General features: G+C 42.2%; 1 protein-coding gene across 6 annotated transcripts in view; it reads right to left on the bottom strand.

Annotated features, from left to right (window-relative positions):
• Positions 1-24850, bottom strand: part of eps15 (epidermal growth factor receptor pathway substrate 15) — a 28854-nt gene extending 4004 nt beyond the window's left edge. The window contains exons 1-24 of one of the 6 annotated variants that reach the window (XM_062396124.1): positions 24725-24849; positions 20407-20448; positions 19589-19678; positions 19448-19495; positions 19251-19346; positions 19073-19135; positions 18075-18200; positions 17722-17781; positions 17160-17420; positions 16738-16883; positions 16001-16157; positions 14458-14540; positions 12126-12198; positions 6896-7057; positions 6576-6773; positions 6043-6465; positions 5784-5858; positions 5352-5520; positions 5208-5252; positions 4709-5106; positions 3906-3975; positions 3685-3755; positions 2987-3122; positions 2637-2842 (exon numbers count right to left, since the gene is read on the bottom strand). In XM_062396124.1, coding sequence (XP_062252108.1) covers positions 2637-2842; positions 2987-3122; positions 3685-3755; positions 3906-3975; positions 4709-5106; positions 5208-5252; positions 5352-5520; positions 5784-5858; positions 6043-6465; positions 6576-6773; positions 6896-7057; positions 12126-12198; positions 14458-14540; positions 16001-16157; positions 16738-16883; positions 17160-17420; positions 17722-17781; positions 18075-18200; positions 19073-19135; positions 19251-19346; positions 19448-19495; positions 19589-19678; positions 20407-20448; positions 24725-24751 — 3225 coding nt within the window. In that variant the 5' untranslated portion in view covers positions 24752-24849. Of the gene's footprint in view, positions 1-880; positions 2843-2986; positions 3123-3684; positions 3756-3905; positions 3976-4708; positions 5107-5207; positions 5253-5351; positions 5521-5783; positions 5859-6042; positions 6466-6575; positions 6774-6895; positions 7058-12125; positions 12199-14457; positions 14541-16000; positions 16158-16737; positions 16884-17159; positions 17421-17721; positions 17782-18074; positions 18201-19072; positions 19136-19250; positions 19347-19447; positions 19496-19588; positions 19679-20406; positions 20449-24724 lie in introns of those variants that run through there. The other 5 variants (XM_062396125.1, XM_062396127.1, XM_062396128.1 and 2 more) reach the window with 5 other exon arrangements.
• Between the last annotated feature and the right edge of the window lie 690 nt (positions 24851-25540).

Raw genomic sequence — 25540 nt, 5'->3', positions numbered from 1 at the left:
AATGATGCATTCAGCAAGAAACGTGATGCATTGTGTTCCTTAAAGAAAAACAAAAAAAGCCTGCATGTTTGTTATCTCTTTTTTTTCCTCTTTGCTGTCAATGACTGAACCGATTTGACAGGATTCAGACAAACTGTCAATACCTTTAAAACTCTAAAATTAAATTATATTAAGACAAATTGTAGATCATTGGAACATTCTTTTAGGGTTCCTGCAGGTTTTAAGTCCTTAAAGAATGAAACATGAAGGATTGTCAGAGCCTGAGAATATTTTACACTACCCCTCCGATTGAAAATGTTTGGGTAGTGTAGTAGCCGAGTAGAGAATCACTCTGGAAACGGCATATTATCTGGCAAACTAAAGAAAGTGACAGTATCCACATTTCCCACGGCAGAGCCAGGTGTACCGGGAAATATTCTGCCTGGGGAGTTTGTAAACGACAGCTGTCAGTTCTACGTTGGTCTGGTTTTTTGTTTTACTAAAGTGTGTAAATATCTGTATTGTTGAGAAAGAACAACAACTCACAGACATCGTAAACTAAAACCGTGCATACTGCCAAAAAAAAATTGTTTAAAAAATACTATATATACACTACAGTACATGTAAATTGCAGACATGAAAGTTGTTTGCTATGAATCTATGACGATTAATAACATGTGTCATTGTCAAAGCTGCAGAGATGAAAGTGAAGGTGGGCAGCTTGAAATGTGGGAGATTCTTTAAATTCAAAGCAGGCTTTGTAAAAGTGTCAGCGATGGTCTAAGTTATGGCCACGATTTCATAATGAACAAACTGAAAATAAGAAACTTCGGTCCATCAAAGCTCAAGCATTTGCAGAAAGTGATGTCAGGGATGCACATAGAAGCCAGAGATGATGCCCTTGATTCAACTGTTTATTTAACTTGTTTGACAGAGGTGTAAAGACTCTGACACTCGCACACTCACTCACACACACACACACACACACATAGAGAATACAGGCGATCTGTTTCTCCACAACACACTGATAACCAGACAAGGGCTGAGCGAACTGGTAAATGAAGGGATGAACAGAGGGATGATAAGAGGGGTGCTATCGAGGAGCGGCAGGGTGGGTGAACAAGAGGCAGCCGATCAAACACACAGTTGGTGCATGCAGGTCAGAGCTCAACAGGAACATGCTGGTGAGGTCATGTTAAAGAAGAAGCGCAAAAATCAACACCGTCTTAACATTGGTCGTCCATCCCAGATCCACAGTGTGACTGGGAATCTCTGTGCAGTATTTAAAACAGCTACCGTTATATTCCTTTTATATTTTAAATGCACAACTTTGAATGAGTGCACAACAACAGTAAACTTTTGTCTCCTACTTCCTCTGGATTACAAGGTAGTGTTATAGCCTTGGTTGAGGTTTGCGCTCCTCTAGCTTGTCAATGAGTTTGTGAAATGATGACAGCTTCACAAAACTTCAACTTTAAAGCTGAAACAGTCTCTGAATCTCTCGAGGGCTGGAGAGAGATTTCCTCTTTGGCCACTCATTCGTACCAGATGCATCGTGACATAAGTGTTCACATACTTCCTGTGTACCACGTGCGTACTACGCATGTTGAGTATTCCACTAGAGGTCACATCACAGATATAGAACCTCCAGATATGAATTCTGTAAATAAAAGACACGGCGGGGAGAGAAGAAACACTGGAGGTGGTTAGCCTATGGTTACTTCTGAGATCATGGCAGCAGCGATCACAACGTCAATGCAGACAATGGTGAGTACACTGCCACTATCACTGCGTATTTCATCTTGCCGATGTATCTATATGCAATATCAGAGGACGTGCACGGCTAATGTGTGGTCACAGGATACGCGAGGAAATGAAATGTTAAAATGTCAGTGTCAAAAGCTGCACGAAAAGACAAACTTTTCAATCGGTTAATATTTTTGGGAAAAACCCTTTTCACATGCACAGGATTGAGTGTAAGTCTGCTGAGTTGGGATGGTGAATAAAAGCCAAATACAAGCAGCCTCTCATCTCTCCATTCACTGTCAACCAGTACAAGGGACTTGGTATGATTATGTGTAGAATTAAATTACACCACAACGTGTCTGTAACTACAGATAAGTTACAGAGTTTATATATTTATCTTTCTATAATTACTATGCTGACATTTCTTTACATTTCTTCATAAATTAAGACAGCCCAACCTGATGGGCTTAAATTAAGTGCAACCCAAATAAAAATCAATAACAAAAAATAACTTCACGTATAAAGAGTTATTACAAGGCCAGGAAATATATCATTCATTATAAAGAGTTACTATATACAACAGCAGTAGTCAGTATGCAATAAAACAAACTCAAAAGTAGAAGTTTTAATAGTTTGTGTCAACTTTGTTTCGGAAAAATTAAGTAATCAAATAAACAGATTCATGAAACTGCGCTACTATATGAAACCTTACTTCGGCTCAATAGTTCACTTCTTCAGGACGTTTGAGTGGCAGTGGATGGAGGGATTTCTAAAGCTGGCCTGATTTGCTTGGTGGTTGTTACCTTACTGAACAACTTGATGTGATGTGTTAGCAGGAAAACAAAGAGAAGAGGGGATGTCTACTGAGAGTCAGGCGGAGGTGAGGGAGAGGGCGAGAGGGAGGTGCTCACTTTGTCAAAGCTGGCAAATCGGTCAGCTTCCCGTACGTGGTGACGAGGAGGGGAGGAGGGGGCGAAGGGGTCGGCTAAAGGATCCTTGGCAGGCAGGGAGGGCGAGGAGGAAGAGGAGGAGAAGTCCCCTGAAGGCTGTGGGAGGAAGTGCCCTCGTCGATGGAAGGAGTCAGAGGAGTCTGTTCTGGAGATGGAGGATTTCTTACCTGGACAAGTGAGATACAGTCGGTCAGATGTACACAGGAAGCTTTTATTTCTAATAACCATCACACACTATTAATATAGCCCCCATATGTCCGAGAGCAACACAGCTCCAAGACTTGTGCAGGGTGAAATAAACCAGTGCTGACCTGGAGGTGGAGGGGGAGGTCTCGTTGGCGTACCCGTTTTCGGGGGCAGAGCAGGGGGCACGTCGGGGCTGGCAGACGGACTGTCTTCCTCGAACAGGTTCTTGTTGTTGATGCCGAACTGGTCGCCCCCGTTTGACTGAAACAGGTGAACACAGAATCAAACCGATACTTTCCAAATCAGACACATTACATGAAGATTTGACACTGTAGGCTGGAAGTGGAATTACAGCAGTGGTCATCATACGGTGTCATTTGGATGAGATGTTCACAAAACATTAAAGTAACATCACTGCATATTTACAGAGGATTTGTGGTTTAGAAATGTAATGCAAAACTAATCTGATATGACGGTTTTAAAATTTAAAGAATACCGCATTTTGTGGAATTCAGTCACACTCTGGAAGCATTTTCCTTTTAAATATTAAACATGACATGCTGCTGCACATTGTCTTAATTGTCCTAAATGAACGGTGAGTTGAGAGGCACAAATATCCATCATCTCCCAGCTGTTTCCTCCAAAAAACCACAACACACTCACCAACATTCTTCCAGCTTGAGTCAATTCACATTTACTTTTATAAGTTAATTTCTATTTGCACTGATGGCCTGACTGGCACTTGCTATTCACTGTGTTTCACCATATACTGAGTCATTTCTGCATGATGTACATGCAGCAGAGGTCATGATCTGAATATTACCTTCGTCAAGGCACTGAAATCTGCAAAGCCCCCTCCGAACGACTCATTACCAAACACAGCAGCAAACGGATCTGAAACCAATGAGATTGAGTTCATGAAACTGAGACACACAGAAACAGTTGATACTGTTATGTTGTATAATATAACAAAATCTATTTTTATTTTGAAGAGCTGCAGTTTCCTCTAGTCACCACAGGGTGGTACCATACCACACATCATACCTGCATCTACGGTGGAGCTCACTGTTGTACCACCTGGAGCGAAAGGGTCATTGGCTGCTGCAGTGTCCTTCTAGAAACAGAGCATTAAAAAAAAAATGTCATTGACAGAAATAAAATAATACTACTGCGACTCACATTTCCTTCTCATTACAGTCACATTTAGGAGAAACAAGAAACACACACGTGTTATTTGTCTTGTTTTACAGTCTATACTGACCAGATATCACTAACTAATTCAAACCTCTTTTTAATTTGTTCCTTTTTCATTCTTTCTTTGTTCGGGAGATTTGAAACAACAGCTTAAGAAGTTGAAGGCAAATCCATACAATATCAAACAGACAGGTTAAACCATACTCTGTTATTTTACTACATCTGCAATAATAATATGTATACCTGGACAACTTGAAACTCAATGATGTACCAGTGTGTAGGATTTAGTGGCAGTGAAGTTAAAAATTGAAACAAAAGAATAACTATCCCTGAAAATTATGATTATACAATAATGAAAACATATTTTTATTCCATAAATCCAACTAAATCCAAACCCTACACATTCAGCCAACATTCTGCTTTTCATTCAGAAGTTTTACACATTATAAATTGCTAGGATTTATTGGCATAAATCAAATGTGTTTAATTCAGTCATGAAAATAAAAATATAACTGTATAACTGCTGAGATCATAATATTGGACTGTTAACAGCCATGTTTAAAACAAACCTTTATGGCATTGCAAGAATGCGTCATTCGCCAATGACCTCCTAATGTGAGAGCACTGAGAGCAGGTTTTACAGAACTACTCACCACTGCCAGATCACAGCTGACTGGCGAGTAGCTGAACGGATCGGTCTCTACGTCCTGAGAACCAAATGGATCTGCCTCTGTGGTGGCATTGACTTTGCCACCGAACGGGTCAGACTCAGCCATGTTGTTCTCTGTGGTGGTGAAAGTTCCCTTGGATGCTGACGCTAGATTGGTCGGTTTGGAGGTGAAGGGGTCGGAGCCTGCTGCAGGAGCGGGTGCTGCATTGTTCAGCTTGGCGGCAAACAGGTTTGGCTCTGGCGCATCAGTGGTGGCACAGAACGGGTCAACTGGGGCTGAGAAAGGGTCTTCTGAGGAGAAGGGGGCGCTGGAGGTCTGTGTGAAGAAAGTGTCTGCAGCAAAGGGGTCGGTCCCTTTGAATGGATCCCCTCCAAATGGATCTGATGAAACCAAATAGCGACAGATACAGAATGTTTAAATACTTAAAAACATTATTGTATGTTCATCTCCTTCCAGATGGGGTTAGATTTAGAGAATGTACCTGCAACATCTGCTTTTCCAAATGGATCATCTTTAAATGGATCATCTATGAAGGAAGAAACATTGAAATCTATTTGAAGGGGTTGTTCTTTACCAGTTAACGTTTAAGCCGTTACATACAGCTAATACGTTTGTTGGGACTTACGGTCAGTAAAGGGGTCTGAATGAAAGAAGTCCATCTCAGGCAAGGTTGGTGGGCTGGTCTGTGGTGGCATGGGGCCTACTGGTAACGAGGAGGAGGTGGTGGTGGTTGTGGTGACTTCAGGCGTCTCTGCTTGCTCCTCTTTGTTCTCTTGTTCTGATGATGCCACCTGCTGAACAGGAACAGTGCTCTGATGATTATGTTGCACACCACAGTGCATGACGTGAAGGTTGCATCCACGCTGCATGTATGAATTTATGTGTTTTTAAAAACCTGTGAAGGATCAGGTCGGATCCCCTTGCAACCATAATGTGTTTTTGAGGGAACTAAAACATACTGACTACAATTTGCAAAAGTCCTTGGTCAAATGACCATTCACAGAAACTCTGGAATGTAAGAACTGACATTTAAACTTCAGTGAGTCAGGGTCTCTACCTTTGGTGAGCTCTCATTAGATGATTTGTCTTCATCATCTACAACATCTGTTGAAACTTCGTGGGTACCGAATTCCTGGACGCGGAAAAAGAGAGGACAGCAAAAACAAATACAATTTTAAATATTGAAGTCCACCAGTTGAGGAACTGGTGTTTTCATAATAATGATGTCAACACAGTGTACAACTGTACTAAAAAGTTGCACTGATTTCTTTCCATTTGTTTAATGACTGATAGCTGAAGCAGACATGTATTATTACCCTGACAGTGTTCAGAGGCTTGGGGAAGGTTGACAGACTATTGTACATATCAGAAGGGGCGAGACTAGCATAAAGATCATCCAACGCATCAGATCTTGGTTTTTCCTCCTCTGGATTAATTGGATTTTCATCTTCCTTGTCCTGCATCTCCTCTTCTTCATTCTCATTTGCGTCTATCTCTTTTTGATCGGAATGGTCTTTCTGAGGACTGAAGAAAGCAGTTGGTTCTTCGAACTTCAGCTCTCTAGGCTGGTCCTCCTGAAAGAGGTCCTGTTGGAAGGGGTCCCCCTGGTGCAGCTCTGCTGCAGTACCTGCTGATCCATTGACCATGACAGGAGAGCTGTCCTCCAGGGCTCTCTTCCAGCTGAGCTGGGCAGTCACTGACCTTTCCTCCACTTGAAGGTTGTTCAGTTTCTGTTGAACCTTATGAGCAGAGAGATGGAGGGATTCATAGAAAAATGAAACAAAAATAAAACCTTCTGTGGAGAAGGGAATATTCATGAGCATGACACATGCACACAACACAAACCAACCTGTGCAACTTGTTTGAATGAGTCTCGCACAGACTCTTGGAGAGGTGTGAGCTGCTCCTGTGCAGCCTGGACTTTCTCCTGCAGCTTCCGACTCTCCTCCTGCAGAGCAAGCAGCTCCTCTCGGGCCTGGACAAGCTCCTCCTCATACTGACATATCATCTGTTCCTGCTCCTCATGCTCCGACTGCAGCGATGTGATCTATTATACATGTAACCATCATGAACTCTCTTTGCCAGTTATCAGCCATTTCTTTAATGACATAGCTATCCTGTATTGACTTAAGTGAGTGCGCCATCGCAAACAAAGCCAACAACACTTACCAGATGTGTCTCCTGGGTGGTCTGTTGGCGGATGTGAGCCAGCTGCTCCTCCAGGGATCCCTTCTGTTGGTCCAGCTCGTCCAACGTATCTTGGACCTTTTGACGCTGAGACTGGAGCCGCTGCAGCTCCTCACTCTCCCTCCCCACTTCTTCTTGTAAGTCCTGTTCCGGTAAAAGCAAAGAAAACATAATCAGAATCAGAATCAGAATCAGAATTCTTTTTATTGCCTTGTATATTTTCACATACAGGAAATTGCCTTGGTGTGGTTGGTGCACTTTACAAACAACAATATAAAAACAACAATATAGAGCAATATAAACATCAATATAAAAAACAACAATATCGAAAAAATAATATATACAGTAAATGTGTTGTGTGCGGTTTTAAGGTGCAAAGATTGGTGGTAGTGCCAATAATGTAGTGTTATAAATTATGTGCGAGGGTGGGGGGGGGGGGGGGTCAGCAGAGTCAGTGTGATGGGGGGGGCTTGTTTGTGAGCCCCACTGCCATGGGGAAAAAGCTGTTCAGGTGACGCGAGGTTTTAGTCCTGACGGCCCGGAACCTTTTCCCAGATGGAAGTCTCTGGAACAGGTGGTGACCGGGATGGGAAGGATCAGCGATGATCTTGCCTGCTCTCTTTCTGGTCCTGGAGTGGAACAGGTCTAGGAGAGCCGGCAGGTCACAGCCGATGACCTTCTCAGCTGACCGAATGATCCGCTGCAGTCTGCCCTTGTCCTTGGCAGTGGAGGCAGCAAACCAAACGGTGATGGATGAGGTGAGGATGGACTCAATGATGGCTGTGTAGAACTCAACCATCACTTTCCGCGGCATGCTGAATTTCCTCAGTTGCCGCAGGAAGAACATCCTCTGCTGGGCCTTCTTGGTGATGGAGGTGATGTTCTCCGTCCACCTCAGGTCCTGTGCTATGATCGTCCCCAGGAATCTGAATGACTCCACTGTTTTAACTGGGGAGTCGCACATGGTGAGGGGGGCGGTTTGGGCTGGGCTCCTCCTGAAGTCTGCCACCATCTCTACAGTTTTTGAAGCGTTCAGCTCCAGGTGGTTCTGGCTGCACCAGGAAGCCAGGCTGTTAACTTCCTCTCTGTAGGCGGCCTCGTCCCCATTGGAAATTAATCCAATAAGGGTGGTGTCGTCGGCAAACTTCAGGAGTTTGACAGAGGGATGGCTGGAGGTGCAGTTGTTGGTGTAGAGGGAGAAGAGGAGAGGAGAGAGCACACAACCTTGAGGGGCTCCAGTGCTGATGGTCCGGGTGTCAGAGACAAGCTTCCCCAGCCTCACGCGCTGCTTCCTGTCGGTCAGGAAGTTGGTGATCCACCTGCAGGTGGGGTCAGGCACGCTCAGCTGGGTCAGCTTGTCCCGGAGAAGAGCTGGAGAGATGGTGTTGAATGCGGAGCTGAAGTCCACAAACAAGATCCTGGCGTAGGTGCTGGGGGAGTCGAGGTGCTGGAGGATGAAGTGGAGTCCCATGTTGACTGCATCGTCTACGGACCTGTTGGCTCTGTAGGCAAACTGCAGCGGGTCGAGGAGGTGGTTGGTTATAGTTTTGAGGTGGGTCAGCACGAGTCGCTCGAAGGTCTTCATTACTACAGAGGTCAGGGCGACTGGTCTGTAGTCATTAAGGCCTGTGATCCTCTGCTTCTTGGGAACGGGGATGATGGTGGATGTTTTCAGGCAGGCGGGTACAACACATTCAGCCAGTGAGGTGTTGAAAATGTCCGTGAACAATGGAGAAAGCTGATCCGCACAGTGCCTCAGTGTAGAGGGGGAGACAGCGTCTGGTCCAGCTGCCTTGCGGGGGTTCAGTTTCTTCAGGAGCTTATTTACATCTCTCTCCTGAATTGAGAGAGGTGTGAAGGGGGGGATGGAGGTGATGGGGCAGTCTGGGGCCATTTTGTGGGGGGGGCTAGTGTCTTTGTCCAGGCTGGGGAGAAGAGGTGTGATAGATGCGGGGGGGGTTTGAGAGGGTCTATCGAATCTACAATAAAAGTCATTCAGATCGTTGGCAAGTCTCAAGTCTTCCACAGAGTGGGGGGATTTGGTCTTGCAGCCGGTGATCACCCGAAGGCCTTTCCAGACTGACGAGGAGTCGTGTGCTGCAAACTGTTGTTCCAGCTTCTTTGAATACAGTCGTTTGGCCTCCTTAATCTCCTTGCCAAACGAGTATTTAATTAGTCTGAACCTATCCATGTCCCCACTCTTGAAGGCCACCTCTTTCTCCAAACGAAGCTGTTTGAGTTTTGCTGTGAACCAGGGCTTGTCGTTGTTATAACACACCCTGGTGCGTGTTGGAATACATCGGTCTTCACAGAAGCTGATGTAGGACGTCACAGCATCTGTATATTCGTCCAGGCTGTAAGTGGCAGTTCTAAAAATGTCCCAGTCTGTGTTTTCAAGGCAGTCACGCAGCTCCTCCACAGCTTCTCTGCTGCTCCAGTTCTTTGATCTCAGCACAGCAGGTTTAGAAATCTTGAGTTTCTGTCTGTAAGCCGGGATCAGGTGAATGAGAGCGTGGTCGGACAGACCCAGGGCAGCGCGGGAGACTGCATGATAAGCCTTGCTGATGGTGCTGTAGCAGTGATCCAGGGTGTTCTCCCCCCTGGTCGGGCATTTAATTAACTGTTTATATTTTGGGAGCTCCTGAGATAAGTTCCCCTTATTAAAGTCCCCAAGGACAATAACGGGGGAATATGTGTTCTCTCTCCTTCTCTCCACTCCCAGTATCTGCTCAGCGAGTTGTCGTTGAGCCTCGCGCACGTCAGCTTGCGGGGGGATGTAGACTCCAGCCAGGATGAAAGAGGTGAATTCCCGGGGAGAGTAGAACGGTCTGCAGGTGATGAAAAAAGTTTCCAGGTCCGGAGAACAGGACTGTAAAATGACTTTCACGTCGCTGCACCAGCCCTGGTTTATATAAAAACAAATCCCTCCGCCTTTTGCCTTGCGTGAGAGGATCGGGTCGCGGTCCGCGCGTAACAGCTGAAAGCCGGTCAGCTGTGCGGCGGAGTCCGGTGTGGCTTCGGTCAGCCACGATTCAGTAAAACAGAATACAGAAGAGAGGGAGAAGTCTCTATTTGTCCGGATGAGAAGGCGCAGTTCGTCCATCTTATTGCACAGCGAGCGGACATTAGAGAGGAGAATGCACGGGAGTGATGAGCGAAATCCTCTCTCCCTGAAGCGCACCAGAGCCCCAGCGCGCTTTCCTCTCCGTCTCCGTCTCAGTCTCGCTGCGTGGCCGAGGAGCACCGCACCTTTGACCAGTAAATCAACTAAATCCACGGAAGATGCGAGAAAGTTGGGACATAAATCAGATGGTGTTGTGTCCCTGATGTTAAGAAGCTCGTCCATCGTGAAAGTAATCCGAGTTGGGTCGCAATTAACAGAATTAAATACTAAAAACAAACACAGAAGTGCGCACCAACACACCGTGGCAGCCGTTCGTGGCGCCATCATGTTAAATCAGACAAACAGAAAAAAGCAAAAGAGAAAATTCAAGACCATGCTTAAGGATTTGGCTTTGGTTCCAGGTGAAATTGTAAAAGGCACTGATGAATTCAGTAATGTATCAGAGTGGCTTTACTGAGAGCTAATGTAAGCCAGATGATTAACTAATAACTAATGTGATACCACATTGTTACAAAGCTAAACTTCATACAGAAGCAATGGCTTAAAAGTTTGAATTCAGTTTGAATAGTGTACAAAATATTTACAGTAAGGGCAAGGAAGGACCTGTCCTGAGAAATGCATCAGTTTGACTCCACCATGAATTAACCAGTAGATCTGACTACACTTTGCAATGAAGGTCCACACAGATGTAAAGGGGTGTGGGAGAGTCTGTGTGTGGAAGATATGAGGTTAGAGTTGGATCCTGAAAAGATGGATGACATTGGACTGAACAATGATGGCCATTGCGTCCTGTCACGCACAAAATCTCCCAGAAATCCACTGTAAGTGAGAGGCAAATGTAACAATAAACATTATATATTCATAGAAAAAAATACTCAAGCTAATGTTAATTTCTATCTGAGATCTATGATATAAGTTATATTAGACTGAGCATGTGTATAAGAACAGAATAAGGGTGATCCATCAGGGACATGATTATACCCAAAATTGAAAGTTTACTCCTTATCTACCATTACCTGCCGATGGAGGGATGTGGAAGTTAATGCAGCAGAAACTGTTACGTGCCCCTTGGGCGAGAGAATAGAGGCGCAAGCTTTGCGCTGTGTGGGCGTGAACGCAGGGCCGGGCTGAGGATACCAGCGGACATTTAGGGTAACAACATGGTGTAGATTACACCGTTTGATGTCGAATTTGAATGTCGGGGCTTACAGACACTTGGATGACACCACAGGAGCAGTTTTTCTGCTGTTTTTCTTTTACGTCCAAGAAGGTCCCCAGTTACTTCTACTGGATTTGGCTGCAATGCCGTTTACCCCTGGAAATCCTACTGTGTCAAACAGAATATATCTTCTATTCGACTTTTAATTGATCAGTGTTCATTGTTGGAAATACTGCAGATAAGTCAAAATATCTTCTGGACCTAAAAGAACTACAAAAGGCCCCGCTGTGTGGAGGAACTGACAGACTGACAAAAGAAATCTGGTCCTGTTCATAAATCATCAATAATATCTAATTTCCAGGGGTAAAGTTAAAAAACATCATATATACATAGCCAAAATTGATTGAGGCTACCCTGCAGTGCAGCTAAGGAAATTCAGCTAAATCAGCAAGACACTTAGACACACACATCGAATTCCCATAAGCAGAGCAGTCTGACTCCTCCCAAAATAGACTCCATTTATCAGGCTCAGACGAGTCAGACACACCAACACAAGAACAGCCTCTCTGTCTCTGAGAAACAGTAACTGTGTTTCTGAGCAAGTGTCTAGGAATGCTGGCTACATGTATTATTGATCTCCACCTCCTGTGTATTCAAAATGTTTGTCCTATCCAATATATTCATCACAACAAAACTGATCAATTGCTTTAGCGCCTACAGACTGTCTGATGTTTATTTTTGTTTCAGGAAACGAGAGCAGGGGTGTTCCTATCAAACATTTGTGAGAAGGAGAGACGGTTATAGTCTTTATCTTAAACATACAGCCATGCAATCAAATGTATCTGTCTGTAAAAAACCTCTCTCTCTCTGTGTCCACCGGGTTGGGAACAGAAACAAACTCATAGACAGTGTAAGTGGTCACTCCTTACCTGCACTTCAGTGCTGCGCTGTCTGATGGCCTCCTCTTTCTCCTTGATCTCCTCTTCCACAGTGCACTTCTCTCTGGGGGTCCAGCACAACAGACAGGAGTATTTAGCCACCAAGGACAGAGTCGGGAGACCCATCCCACCCAGCCCCATCCAGCTCTCTGCTGAGCCTTCTTCACACTGCCCCTGAACCACCATCACCTCTTCTCCCTGAACAACCATGATGTCCTGAACTCCTGATTCCACTGTACGGACAGCCACAGCAGGTGTGTGTGTGTGTGTGTGTGTGTGTGAGATAGACGCAATGTGAAGAGAGCCTGCGTGTTGAGACTAGGCTGCTGTACAGCACTGTGAGCGCTTTAAGGGTGGGTGTTGGAAAAACTGAGAATTTGCCTGCTCAGTCACATGTGTGGGAGATGCGAAGTAAGAAGCAGGTGGCTGCCTGGAGGATGGATATAGGAAAGAGTGATGATGAGCCAAAAATACCACACTGATGGTTCCTGCTGCCTGTGCGCTCATCCTCTCTACCACACTGTTTCATCCACTCAGCCAGAGACAGAGCAAAGCCGTCTGACAAAAAGCACCAACCCCAAAATGTTCTTCCAAACAACAAAAATATAAACACTAAAGCATAATAAATGTACAACAGCATAAACTTTAGAGGTACAGCACCAAAAACATTGAGGAAATCATTACAAATACCTCATGACAGACATTAGGATTTATTTGTGATTTTCAGTAAAACTGAATGTAAGTGGGAAACACTAACACTAAATCTTTTTTTTTTTCATTTTGTAAAGAGAGAGACTCTTATTGTTCTCTATCGACTTTATCGACCGATCCCTTGAAATCTGTACTACAGTCTATATATCTATCTATCAATGTGATGTTAATGGTTTTGTGCATATAGCAGAATGCTAGGATATATAAAACATATATTTTGTATTTCTGTTCTGAAAAACAGTATCTGTCCAATGACCATTTTAGTATTTTCTTTCTTTAAAAACAATAAATACCACTTTCATTCTATGGCAAAAGATAACAAATAGATCAGCCTTAAAACTCCTTTCCAATCCACTTCAATGCTGAATATAAATAACAATAAAAAGCTTCAAATATCTATTTTAAGATTCTCTTGCTCTCCTCTCACATCAAAATGCATGATTCCCTTTGTAACATAACATCCTCCTCGGACAAATCTACAGTCAATCACTCCTGAGCCCTTCTTACCCATCTTCATCCTCACCAACCTCCTCAGCTCGAGCAGAGGGTTGCTGCCCCAGTTTGAAGCAATAACAAAAGTGCATCATCTTTCTTCTTGATCTATTCACTGTGTCTACTCTCTTAGTATCATTAGTTTCAACTTCTATCAGTGTCTCTCATCTCTGATTTCTACCTCAGAACAGCTGTCATCTGGCATGTGTGAGTGTGTGAGTGTGTATGTGTGTGAGAAAGTGTGTCAGAGATGTACAGACATCTGTGTGTGTATAACTGTAAGTAGAGGGGGGAGTTTGAAAGATATATTCTCACTTCTCACTTGTATCTTTCAGGAATAGGGAAGTTACATTTTGTTTAGTTATCAACATCAAATCCATAAAAACAAAAGGTGACAGTGAGATTACAATTGAAATATATGCAACATATATTGACAATTATTATTACTCTTATGTTATGTAAATTAGAAAACCAGATTAAACTCTAACCATCTTCCTCATCATATAGGTGGGACGAGCAGTCGGTATAAATCATTCATTGTGTTTGAATATATTGAATTTATCAGGGCATTTCAACCAAAGAGTCTCTATATATTGATTAATACTCCATATTAATGCAGCTACGTTAAAGATAATAGTTAAATGTGAGTGTGATGTCAGTTTTTCAGTTGACCACTGGATGTCAGCTTTTTTCCAATAGCTCATCAGCAACCCCCTATCTATACGCAAAGCCATTACAAATAAATAATCAGTTGGGGAAAACTCTGCCTCATGTTCGTCAGTATGGGATACAGGGATACAGGGATACAGCGATCACTTGCTGTAAGAGCTTTCATGAGGGAGTCCTGGGTTTTTATAAAAAACATTGATACATGATACAAATTTTAGATATACACAGAGATATTTTTGAGAATAGATACAAAAAATAGTCCTTACTAGCCAAAATGTCTTATAGTCTCTTAGGTAGGATGATCAGATCAATTTATCATAAGTTTAAGTGGAAATTTCAGACAAAAACAGGCCTTTCGTCACCACCAATGCTGTAACCTCCACCAATATGGTTTCAGCAACAATGTGTGTACTGTTTCCAGTTTACTATGATTATGATAATAAAATATTACCGTTGTAGTTCAACAATCTCGTTACTGAGAGAGTCAAGCTCCTTGATGGCTGAGAAGTCGGCTGCCAAGTTAAGCATGTTGTTCTGGAGAGAAAGGAAGTGAGAGGAAATCAAGAGGTAGAATAAACTCACTACTACAGATAAATGGTGAACTACCTCTAACATACGCTAAGAATGAACTCTCAACAGATACGGAAAGTATAGACATGATTTATCACACAAAGCAGAACAGCAAAATCACTTATAATGATAACAAAATTCTCCATACTAAGGACATTTACATTGTGTGTGAAATAAAAGAAAGTCACGGCACAGACTAAAGAACAAAAGCACTACACTGATTGTTACCATTACTAAAACTACATGTGAAGCCACAAAAGGAGACACAGCTGGCAGAAACCGGATGTACAGTGGCTTAAGGGATGTGATAGTGGGTAGATGCAAATTTTTCTACATTTCATAAACATGAATAAAACAAACCCAAAGCTTTTTTAAAACTACAGACAAGTCAGTGCAGTCCTTAATACTTGAAACAGCCACCTCTGCTCTTGTCAGCTTTCCCATGAGCATAAATATTTAGACATTTAATAATGATTAGCTCAGGGACAAATACTCATGTACCACATTATCTACATTTGTGTTTAAAAGCCCCCAAAAAGAAACAGCTTTGGAGAATATTTTTAAACATCAACAAACAACCAGAGGCCTCCTGTTAAAAGTAATGAGATGCACAGAGTCAGTAAACTAACACACACTCACTCAGGATTGTCCCACCGCACATGTGAAAGGGGCAAAATGTAAAAAATGTGAAGAGCAACAAAGCATCAAACAGAGAGGAAAAGAAAGACACACAGCTGCAAGCTATAAAACAAAACAAAACACAACAGGAAAAGGGAGAAATTAAGATGTCAGAAAAACATCCACCAAGTTAGAAGTCAATCTGATGAGCAGAAATTTGAAATACAGGCAAACAGATTCTTCAATTTCTAGTTAGATTGATAATATAAATAATATGTCTGTCACGATAATCTATAGTAAATAGTATAAAAGAAAGAAATAGACAGCAGTGTTTGTTGTTCTTAAGAATAGGAAATTAATGCAAAATTATTTTAGATTTTGTACAGCAATTTCATATATGAATGATTTTTTATCAGTTTACAACATATCAATTCGATTTTCTAGCATCGTATTAAATGTTAACAATTGAATTCTTGAATATAAATACGTACATTATAATATATATACAATATTAAGTAATATCACGTTACAGTGTTAAGACAATCAGTGATTTGTAAATGTAATAACCTGACCATGACTCTCTCTTAAATCACTATTATCACTTTATCATCATGACTGTCGTCACTACTACTGCGTTTTTTTTAGTTTTGGTCTAATGAGTATCATCAATTCTACTTTCAGAATAAAAAATGTAATTCAGGAAATACACCAGTTTTCTGTATCATCAGGAGCATCATCATGTTTATCGGGGAAAAGGATCGACCCATCCTCAACTTTCACGAACTGAAACGCTCAGAGCGACTCACCTGTTTGATGTTTTGTCTGTCAGAGGGAGGGATCATCTCTGGGGTCAGGCTCTGCGGAGGGTCCAGTCCCTTCGTCAGCTTCTGATTGATGAGATGGAGCGCCAGGGCAAACTGCTCTCGAGTCAGTTTCCCGATGTCTCCAATGTCACAAACCTCCCTGTTAACAACGCACATAGGTTACATAAGAGAATAACGATAAACCCCTCAGGCAAAGAGTGCTTTTGATAGCTTGGCTGATCATCATGTCCTGCAGTTATGGAAGTCAATACACAGGACGGTCACAACAGGACAGCAGCTAATCAGTCGTGTGAGGATAAAAATCTATTTGATGGGAAATTCTACTGGTCGCATCGGACAACACACACTGTGGTGCTATAAAAAACTGCAGCTATTTTTTATCTATCACTTAGTACTGTGTAGTTGTAGATTAAAAATCTGTATTTGAGCCGTACATTATTTTTAGATCATTGATCTCAGGCTTTGGGATCAAAAGCGGCACAGATCATGTACCAACATCCCCCAATGACAGGATTGTTAGTGATAAAGTTTTAAATCCATGGATGGATTATAAAGACTTTATAGATTAAATAATTATACTATACTACAGAATACAGTTAATCAAAAGAGACCAAGTCACAATGTTATAAGTAAATAAGCAAAAAAAGCCACACGGTGTCTTACAGATCAGTCAGTCATAGGCAGGGGATTGTACAGGGAGCTTTACAATCATTTCTTACCAGATACGTGCAAGTGTGGCGGAGGGCAGCCCAGTCTTCAGAAAGATATCTCTGACCTCAGGTCCAGACACAAGCCCGTCCATGTCCCCGTCTGTCTTGTTGAAGTGCTCATCGTATTTGGCTTTGTCTGCTGGAGACACCACCCACTGCAAAGTCCACATGACCCACTTAACTACCACTTTCTTTACTTCATTACTACAGGTAGGATTTAATACAACCTATGACATTGGCATATTAACTCAAACTAAAAATGGACTTACCTTCACACCCTCTCTCACCTGGTTCTTTTGAAAAACACACTGAACTAGCCAGTTTGAAATCATTTCAAATGGTTGATGTTGCAGCTAACTTGGCTACGCTAAGGTAGTGAAAAGTTTTTTTTCAGGTACTGCATGCACAGGAGAGATGGGTCCTGTACTCACAGAAGCAGCTGCTGGTGCTGGTGCTGGGACAGGAGCTGGGACAGGAGCTGGGACAGGAGCTGGGGTGGGTTTAGGAGGGGGGGGTATGGTCTTAGAGCCAGCGTGGGAGGAGCGACTTTCTTTGGCAGAGGGGGGCGAGGGTAACAGGGGCATCACAGGAGGCACCAAGGGTTTTTTCCTCTTGGAGGGTGGAACCAGGGGAGGTGGTAGGGACATGGGAACAGGCTCCCCCTCCAACGCTCTGTACACCAAATACATGGCCTGGGATAGGGCAACAAAATGCAGTGATAAAAGTAAAACAATCCTGTGAATTATCAATCTTTACACTTCATCCACATGTCTTACATTTTTTTTATCTAGATCCATTGAAGCAATTTTCACAGCCTTAATGAGATTCCAAGATTGTACTTACAATTTAAGAAACAGATATTTACACCATCAGAAAATAGATGAAGAGACTTCCAGATGCACCATTATTCAAATTGTATAGACAAAACAAAACAACTTATTGTGCTATAACTTGTGGTTTCTTTTCTACTCATATTATGAACTCATATCTTACCACAGAAAATTCATCTTTGTCCAACATGCCATCTCTGTCGATGTCACTGAGCTCCCATACCTTCGACACAGAGATACATTATTTATAAGAATCATAGCAACGCTGTGATATATTATATACAGCAACACAGATCCCCTAAAGCCCCGATTCCAAACCGACTCTCACTTCCTCTCTGATTTGCGAGTTCACCGCCCTTTTTTCGCATTGTGTTGTTTGTCCTCATTTAGACTCTTACATGTGAAAAATGTAACAGTCCATGCATTTTTTGATTTTCCTATTGAGTTTTGCCACTTTTAGAATGATAAAAACATATTATTATGCTATTTCAAAATAGTTCTGTTAAAGGATCATACCCTGCCGAGGATGTCCACTGGAAGTTTGGAGTTTAGCAGGACAGGCTTAACCTTGTCTCCTGTTAGGATGCCACCTGCTGGACCTAGACTCTCAAAGATGGAATCAAACTTCATCTTCTCTTCAGGCTGAAAAGAAAAACAAACAAACCCCACAGATGTAGAACGATTAGAGGGTGAGGAATAACACTAATAAAAACATGAAAAGATGCGTTTGTTGAAGAACAAGAGGTATCCACAAAGTTCAACAAACAAGAGGGAGATTCAGCCCGGGTCAGCTGTGAAAATAAATAATTTTGCCTCATTTACAGTGTGTGTGTGTGGGGGGGGGGGGGGTGCACTTGTGTGAATGTTTCTCAAATAGCACTCTAACCCTTAAAATCCCACCAGAATTTCTGGTAACTTTTTATGAACCAACAATACTAACACTGAATGACTGTTAAAATCTGAGTTATATTTCAGCATTTGTTTGACATTTTACATAACCACAATTGTATAGACCCCTATGTGATAATTACACTGAATTAACTCTGTATTGTTGTGGTTGTCTCTTATGAGAAAAGAAAAACACATCTAGGCAAATTACAATTGAACTATACATTTTCCAGACTTTGCCTTTCTCATAGGAAGAACCCACTAGAAGATGGTCTGGTTATAGCATTCCTGACAAAAGGAAAATGTCCAGAACATTCAGGTGAGTCACTGGCGCCAAATAATGAATAAATTCTGCTGCAGAAATCATGTGTTGTTGTTTACAGCACATCAGTATAACTTTTGTTGGGTGTTGTTTTTTCAGTTGTGTGTGGTAGAAATGTCATGTCATCAACTTGCTCTTTGTGACTTTTACAGACATTTTCCAGCTAAACTTTCACTGGCTCTGTCTAAGACTTTTGCCTTCTCGCATACAGCCACTCCCTAAAATTTCAGGGAAATATCCGGAGTTCAGTGAAGGTCGGAAGGCAGCTGAAGACAAACAGATTACAAACTTGTTTGTGCTTTACCTTGACAACCCAGGGTGTGTCACCAGGCGCTCCTCCCGCTAACTGCGGGCTGCTATTGTCATGCTGTTGAACGACAAACCTCAGTTAACCTTAGTTTGTGGTAAACATGTACAATGTTAAGTTGAAGCATTAACAGCATGGACAGAGACTGTGCTGAGGTCTATAGGCGCAAACTTACAAATTTGGGGGGAGGAACAGCCACATTAAGGCTCTTGAGTGCCACCTCCAGGCCATTTTGAGCACAGGCTACCAACCGCAAAGCTACAAAGAATTGCTGAGGGGAAAACAAGTACAGTGTATGACATGAACCTGGTGATCAGAAACAGAGCATGTGTATAAAAAAAAGCATGTTATTGTCCACAGGGCAGTCCTTACCTGTTTGCTCAGAGAGCCTTTACGTTCAGAGTCTGCCAAATCCCAGATCTATGGAGACACACATATTGACATCAAAATATAAATACATGGCAGAGACAACAGAGAGAAATGTTTCCTCTCTTGATAATGCAAAAGTTTCACCTTCCCCAGGACCAGGTCAGCCAAGCCCGACCTTTTCAGGAACAGAGCTGCATCTGCTGCCGTCACCCGCCCACTGCCAGTTGGATCAACCTTGACACAATCACATAAGTTAACACACAAACCCAAAATATAAACACACACAAGAACACAGAGTCAAGAGGTTACTCCATCTCAGAACATCAGTGAGTCAGCTGTGTCAAAGGTTGCACATCATTGCACAGACTGACGAAAGAAGTGTTTGGATTGGTGAGTGATGTAAAGGGAGAGAGGCTGTGAATCAATACTGATAATAAACCAAAGCCATTTCTCCAGCAGTGTTAGTACCCTTTCATGGCCTCACTGTGAGCTCCCCTGACACATCGGGCAAAGTGAAGCATTATTAATTCATAGAGGTACTTCCTTTACTGGACACAGAGCCGGGAACTGATATTAGAGAAGAGGGATCACTCTACACAGCAATAGTACATTTAGGTAAAGCTGGTGTTATAGTTTAAAGTAGAGATGTTTCAATACCAGTGAGAACGCAAATGTATGTACTGGTCCAATACCATGTCATTAAAGCCAGATACCAGATAAATACTGAGCTGAATCCCAAAGTCTGGTTATTGGAATCGGGAGAGGGAAAAGGGAAAATCCAGTCCAATAAGCACAATATGGTGGGAGGTAAAAAAAATCTAATCATCTTGAAGTGACTATTTCACACAACAAAAACAGGCTCACTAGTTAAGGATATACTGTAAACTACAACTGAAAATCTATTAATGGTCTCAGGTAAATAAACAATTATTTTTAATTTGTAGAGACATATATTTACATACCTGTCGATAGTATTTGTCATAAATGGGATTTCCACTGGAGAGCTGTTGAGGAAGAGAAAAAATCCACATCAAAAACAGTTGGATTGAAATGATTGGACAATTTTAAACAAATATATATACATTTCACTTTGTTAAAACTAAAAACACAGTTGACGCTGCCTGCTAAGGTTTGTGCATGAAAGTGATAAACTCCCTCTACTTACACTCAAATAACTTGTGACAGGACAAATTTAGAATTAATAAGGTATTTCTCAGATCTGAAGATTCAGTAAAGACAAAATAATCAGCAAGTGTTTGCTGGCGACAGTGAGTGTTTTGTCCACTGGCCCAAGGAGGCTGGCAAAAACAAGCAAGCACAAAGATTATAACCAATATGTTAAAATTCTGAATCAATTTAATGAACAAATGCAAAGACAGAAACAGCTGAACTCTCCAAATGTCTGCTGGCTAGAAATAAACACAGCGATTGATAACTGCTCAGACAGGTGGAACAAATGAAACACTGGATTCAGCTCAGTGTGGCAAAAAAAAAGCTCTGAAAAGAACGGTTTCACCTTCAACAGAAAAACAGCGTCTTACTTTTTCCCAGAACAGAATTATCTTACCCTAACCCTACAGTGCAGGTATGTTATTTTTATAATCATCTATTAATCATTAGGTCTACCTGTGAATGGAAAGCAGAAAAAGCTAATTGAAGGTGGAATCAGGATGTACATGTATCTTTCATTGAGGTTTGATAAATCATATAAATCATTTTCAAATCAAAAATTGAAAAAGTTGGTTTTAAATCTTGCGTTAATCAAAGTTCTATTTAGATAGATCCACCAATGACTGTATCAAAGACATTGCTCTTCATCTGGACATTATATAGGCTACATCTTTCCAAGGCTACAGATGATACTGATCATCACAGGCAACAGCTAATCTGATTCTTTTAGTCTCAGGCAAAATGTCTTCATAAGCTTCTTTATCTTTGCAAATATAATCAAGAGAAAGATTAACCATCGGAAAACAAATTCATTATTTACTTCCCATGACTGACACAGATGTGTTGTCTGCTTTAAATTTACACTGCTCTTCCTCTAGATCTCTCTGATCTCACGTCAACAGTTTCTTCATCTGAACAACCAACTTGTTTTTTCAACTCTATTCCAATGTGGCTGTTTTACATTTAATTAACACTTCCATATTAGAGCTAACTAATTTATCTTTACTAACAGGCTCTGTATCACAGGGTTTTAAGGTTGCAGTAATTAAACCTCTGCTTAAAAAAAAACTCGTGACCCAGATGTTCTAGCCAACTATCGACCTCTCTCAAACCTCCCCTTTGTTTCAGAAATCCTGGAAAAAGCTTTACCAAACAAATTATACAATTATTTGCTTAATTAATTAAACCATAGAATGATTTTAAGTTTTCCAATGAGGATTTAGAGAGCTTCATTGCACAGACTCAGCACCAATGAGCGTTACTAACCATCTTATCTATCTACTGATGTCCTCAGGAAATCCACTTTTATCTTTACCTGTCCTGCTAGATCTTAGCACGGCATTTTACACCATCAGTCACAAGACTTTATTTTAAAACCTGTCTGAAAGTGATCGAATATACAACTGTTTCTCGTCTATCTTTCTCACCCTTCCCTCCCCCCATTTCTCTTTAACAGATGGCCGCCTGGTTTTGCTTGGGATTTCGTCCTGTTCAAAGGGAGGTTTTTTTTTCTCTGTGGCAACTTTTGGGTTTCTCTCTATAATGCTGTAATGGCTGAACTTGCAATAATGTATATATGATTGTGGATGTTTGCTCTTGTCATAATCTTCCTCAACACCTCCCCCCTTTCCTGTATAAGTACAAATGTCTACTGCTTGACTGAACAGGAAAAGACTCAGCATTTCCTGTTTCGGACAGCTGAAACTGACAACTGATGGTTTTGCCTTTAAGCATCAGTGGCGGCGAAGGAAGAAAGGAGTTGACCCAGTGAATCTACTGGGGAGTGGCCTTTTAACAGTAAAAGCTGAATCTGAATTCCTCTAGAGACATGCAAATATATGTACTGTAAAATGAAAAAAAGCAAGAAGAGTGTAAAGATCTGGTTGTGGGTGTCTGCCATTACAGCCTTGGAAGAACAAGACGACTCACAAGACAAATACAGCCTGTGATCTGTCAGCTCCGTCAACTGCCAATTTACAGGGAGATAACTGTGAGCAGACACTTATCTCTCTCTGACCAGTGCAACTCTTTTTCTCTGCGAGACACAATAGTGTGCCTGGAACTGTTGGAAGCTGTAACACTGTGCTCATTGTACTGGTGACCCTTTAATTGAGCACTGGAAAAGAAAAACACCCATCAACCATTCCCCTGCAATAGCCCATATAAAACTGAAGCACATAGGGACATACATTACAGAGCAGGAGGTGTCAGGCCTGTCTAGTTTGCTCAGGAAACTTCACTACCTATTCCAGCCATGGCAATTAATACTGATGGATCATTCCCCATTAAATCATCACACTTTGGAGTCACAGATCTTAGTAAAATTTGGCATCATAATTTAAAGAAACTTGTGGAAGTGAAATTGTACATGTTTATGGTCACAATTAAGTGCGATATGGGCGAGCCAATGTTAAACTTTTCGGGGGGTGCGATTAGACGGATGCAGGTATTTCCACATATACATATAAAGCCGCTTCCAAACATGAACACCAGAGAATGTTTGCTGGATAGGTACTGGTGTTTTTCCGCAGATAGTCTTTAGCACATGATAAAACACAGCAGGAGATTCTCCGGTCCAAGGCGTTCACATCATCACAGAAATCTCCAGAAATCTATCTTTGTCTGTCATCTACTATATGGCTGCCCTTTTTCATCCTATATTTGGATTTTTTTTTGTTTTGTCAGTTCTACGTTTGCTGCGTCTTTGGAACGTCATCAACTCACTCCGAGACTCCGCAGCATCTAACACGGACATTTGTGTTCTCACAAACAGCCCCTCCAGATAATGTCAGGAGATGATCTGTCTGGAGTTCATTTAAACGTCATAACTTAGAAACCTCAGAAACAGTTGACTGTGCTTAATTTAAGCATTGGCCCTACAAGGTCCAAGAGGGTTTGAAACACTAGGCAGGGGGGAATAAGCCACTTATTAGAACCAGAATTCATATGTTTCATCAATGAAAAGTCATATTACTTTGTTTGCACAGTTAAGTGTGAAGTTGTCGTTAATGTCACTGCCAACACCAACCAGTGGGTCAGTGTGAGGATGATCAGGTGGGAATACTGACAGCAACTAGAACAAGGACGGTTGTCAATGTCGCAACTTTTTGAGCTCATGTTAGAGAGGTGGAGCTGTCAGTGCTGCTGGTGGCAGACAGCTCCTGTCTGTTGTCTGGAGGCTGCAGTGGCTCAGGTAACAAGTCACACACGGTAACCTACTTATTAGATGTGGTGCCCATTTACTCTGCAAAACAAAACACATCGTCTGTGGGTTTCAATGCAGCAGCACTGGCATTTAGTGACAGTAGATGCTGCCACTAGCTGCTCAAGTTCACTTCCCCTAACTGGTTGCAAAACAGCTGTCAACAGCATTTTTTGTTTTCTTTATTCCCTTGGTGCCATGGAACCCTAACTCCCACAGCAGCTAACATGCTAACAGTTAAACGTTCACCTCACAAAGGTCACAGGCAAGACACTGACCCAGTCCTGGAGCCTGTTTACCTCTGGTTACAGCCTCTCACACACTGGTTCCTCAGTGTAAACACATAGCAAGAGGAGGACAGTCGCAGCCTAGGCCACAGCGTGAATGTGTGGAACTTGCTTAGTTGTTTTTAGAGGAAAAACAATGTTAGCGTTAAGGTTGAACCGGCAGAAACATGACAGCAGAGCCACAACATAGCCACACATGGGTTCCTCTCGTATCAACACCTCTCCTACCAACAACAATTAGCCTGCAGCCAAACGAGGAAGCACAAACCGTAGCTACACACTGTGAGAGACGAGAAGGAACCAATGTGACGCTTAAATGTCTAACTCAAGTCTGATATAGCGACTCGAAAACAGCCCAGCACTGCACACTAACTAGCTGGTGGCTAGCATGCTAGCTTACTAGCTACGCCCTTACGCAGTCCCCAAAGAGATTAGGCAGAAACTTTTCCCAGTCACAGCAGGACCACACGAAACCCGAAAAAGAGCCACCGGGGTCGGGGAGAGCGCGCATTATCTGCCCGGCCCGGTTCCGCTAACACCGCAGGAATGTCCCCGGGCAGGGCAGACATGGCTCGGAGAAGGTTTTGCGCTCGTAATGTTTGAGTTGTGAGACTGTGTTACCTGAGTAAGAGACAGAGAGGCAGCCATAGTGTTTCTGTTTCCCACCGCTTTCACCCTGCGCCGCTGCCACACTCACACAGAGAGAGGCCGCTGCAAAACACGGAACTGGACCCGCACCTCCGGCCTCAGGCCCGAACTCAGAGCCGGGAGCCAGCGAGAGGAGGGTTTAATCATCCAGAGTCATGGGGGATCCACTTCACTAACATGCTGTTGCTTTCTCGCCTTTATAATAATATAATATAATATAGTTGGAAAAAAGACAATGTGAAATAAATTCAAAAAATGCCTATATTTAAATGTATTTGATTTCAACCAAAACATCCTCAAAAATTCAATACAAAATTGTTTAAATGTTAAATAAATACATAATGTTTTTAAGTCTTAGTTAAAACTGTACTTTTTCCAGTATCCAGTGTATCTCTGAATACACTTCAGGTGCCAGGTTATTGTTTATTTATCTCTATTATTATTATTACCATTACTATCTATGTACGTATCTGTATTTTAACCATCAGTGTTCTTGCTGTGCAGCACTGTGTACTTTGTGTTGAAAAGTGCTCAATAAATAAAGTTTTTATAATCATTATTAGAAGTTGTATTATTTTAACTATTAAAACCCCCAGCTCCTTTTCTTTTCATGCTTGGATGATGACGTACCTTAGAGTTTAGTCTGTTCAAGTCCACGAAGCTAAGAACCGGTGACAGAGGCTTAGTACTCTCTCTTCAATAAACCCGAGAAACATCTTACAGTGATATTCTGTAAGAGGCAGTGGCCTGGGTTGTTGGGGAGTGTCTGTTGTTGTTGTTTTTTGTTGC

The sequence above is a fragment of the Platichthys flesus genome, chromosome 9 (genome assembly GCF_949316205.1).
Source record: "Platichthys flesus chromosome 9, fPlaFle2.1, whole genome shotgun sequence".
Lineage (NCBI taxonomy): Eukaryota > Metazoa > Chordata > Actinopteri > Pleuronectiformes > Pleuronectidae > Platichthys > Platichthys flesus.
Note: the sequence above shows the minus strand (reverse complement) of the source record. Positions and strands in the feature narration are given on the sequence as shown.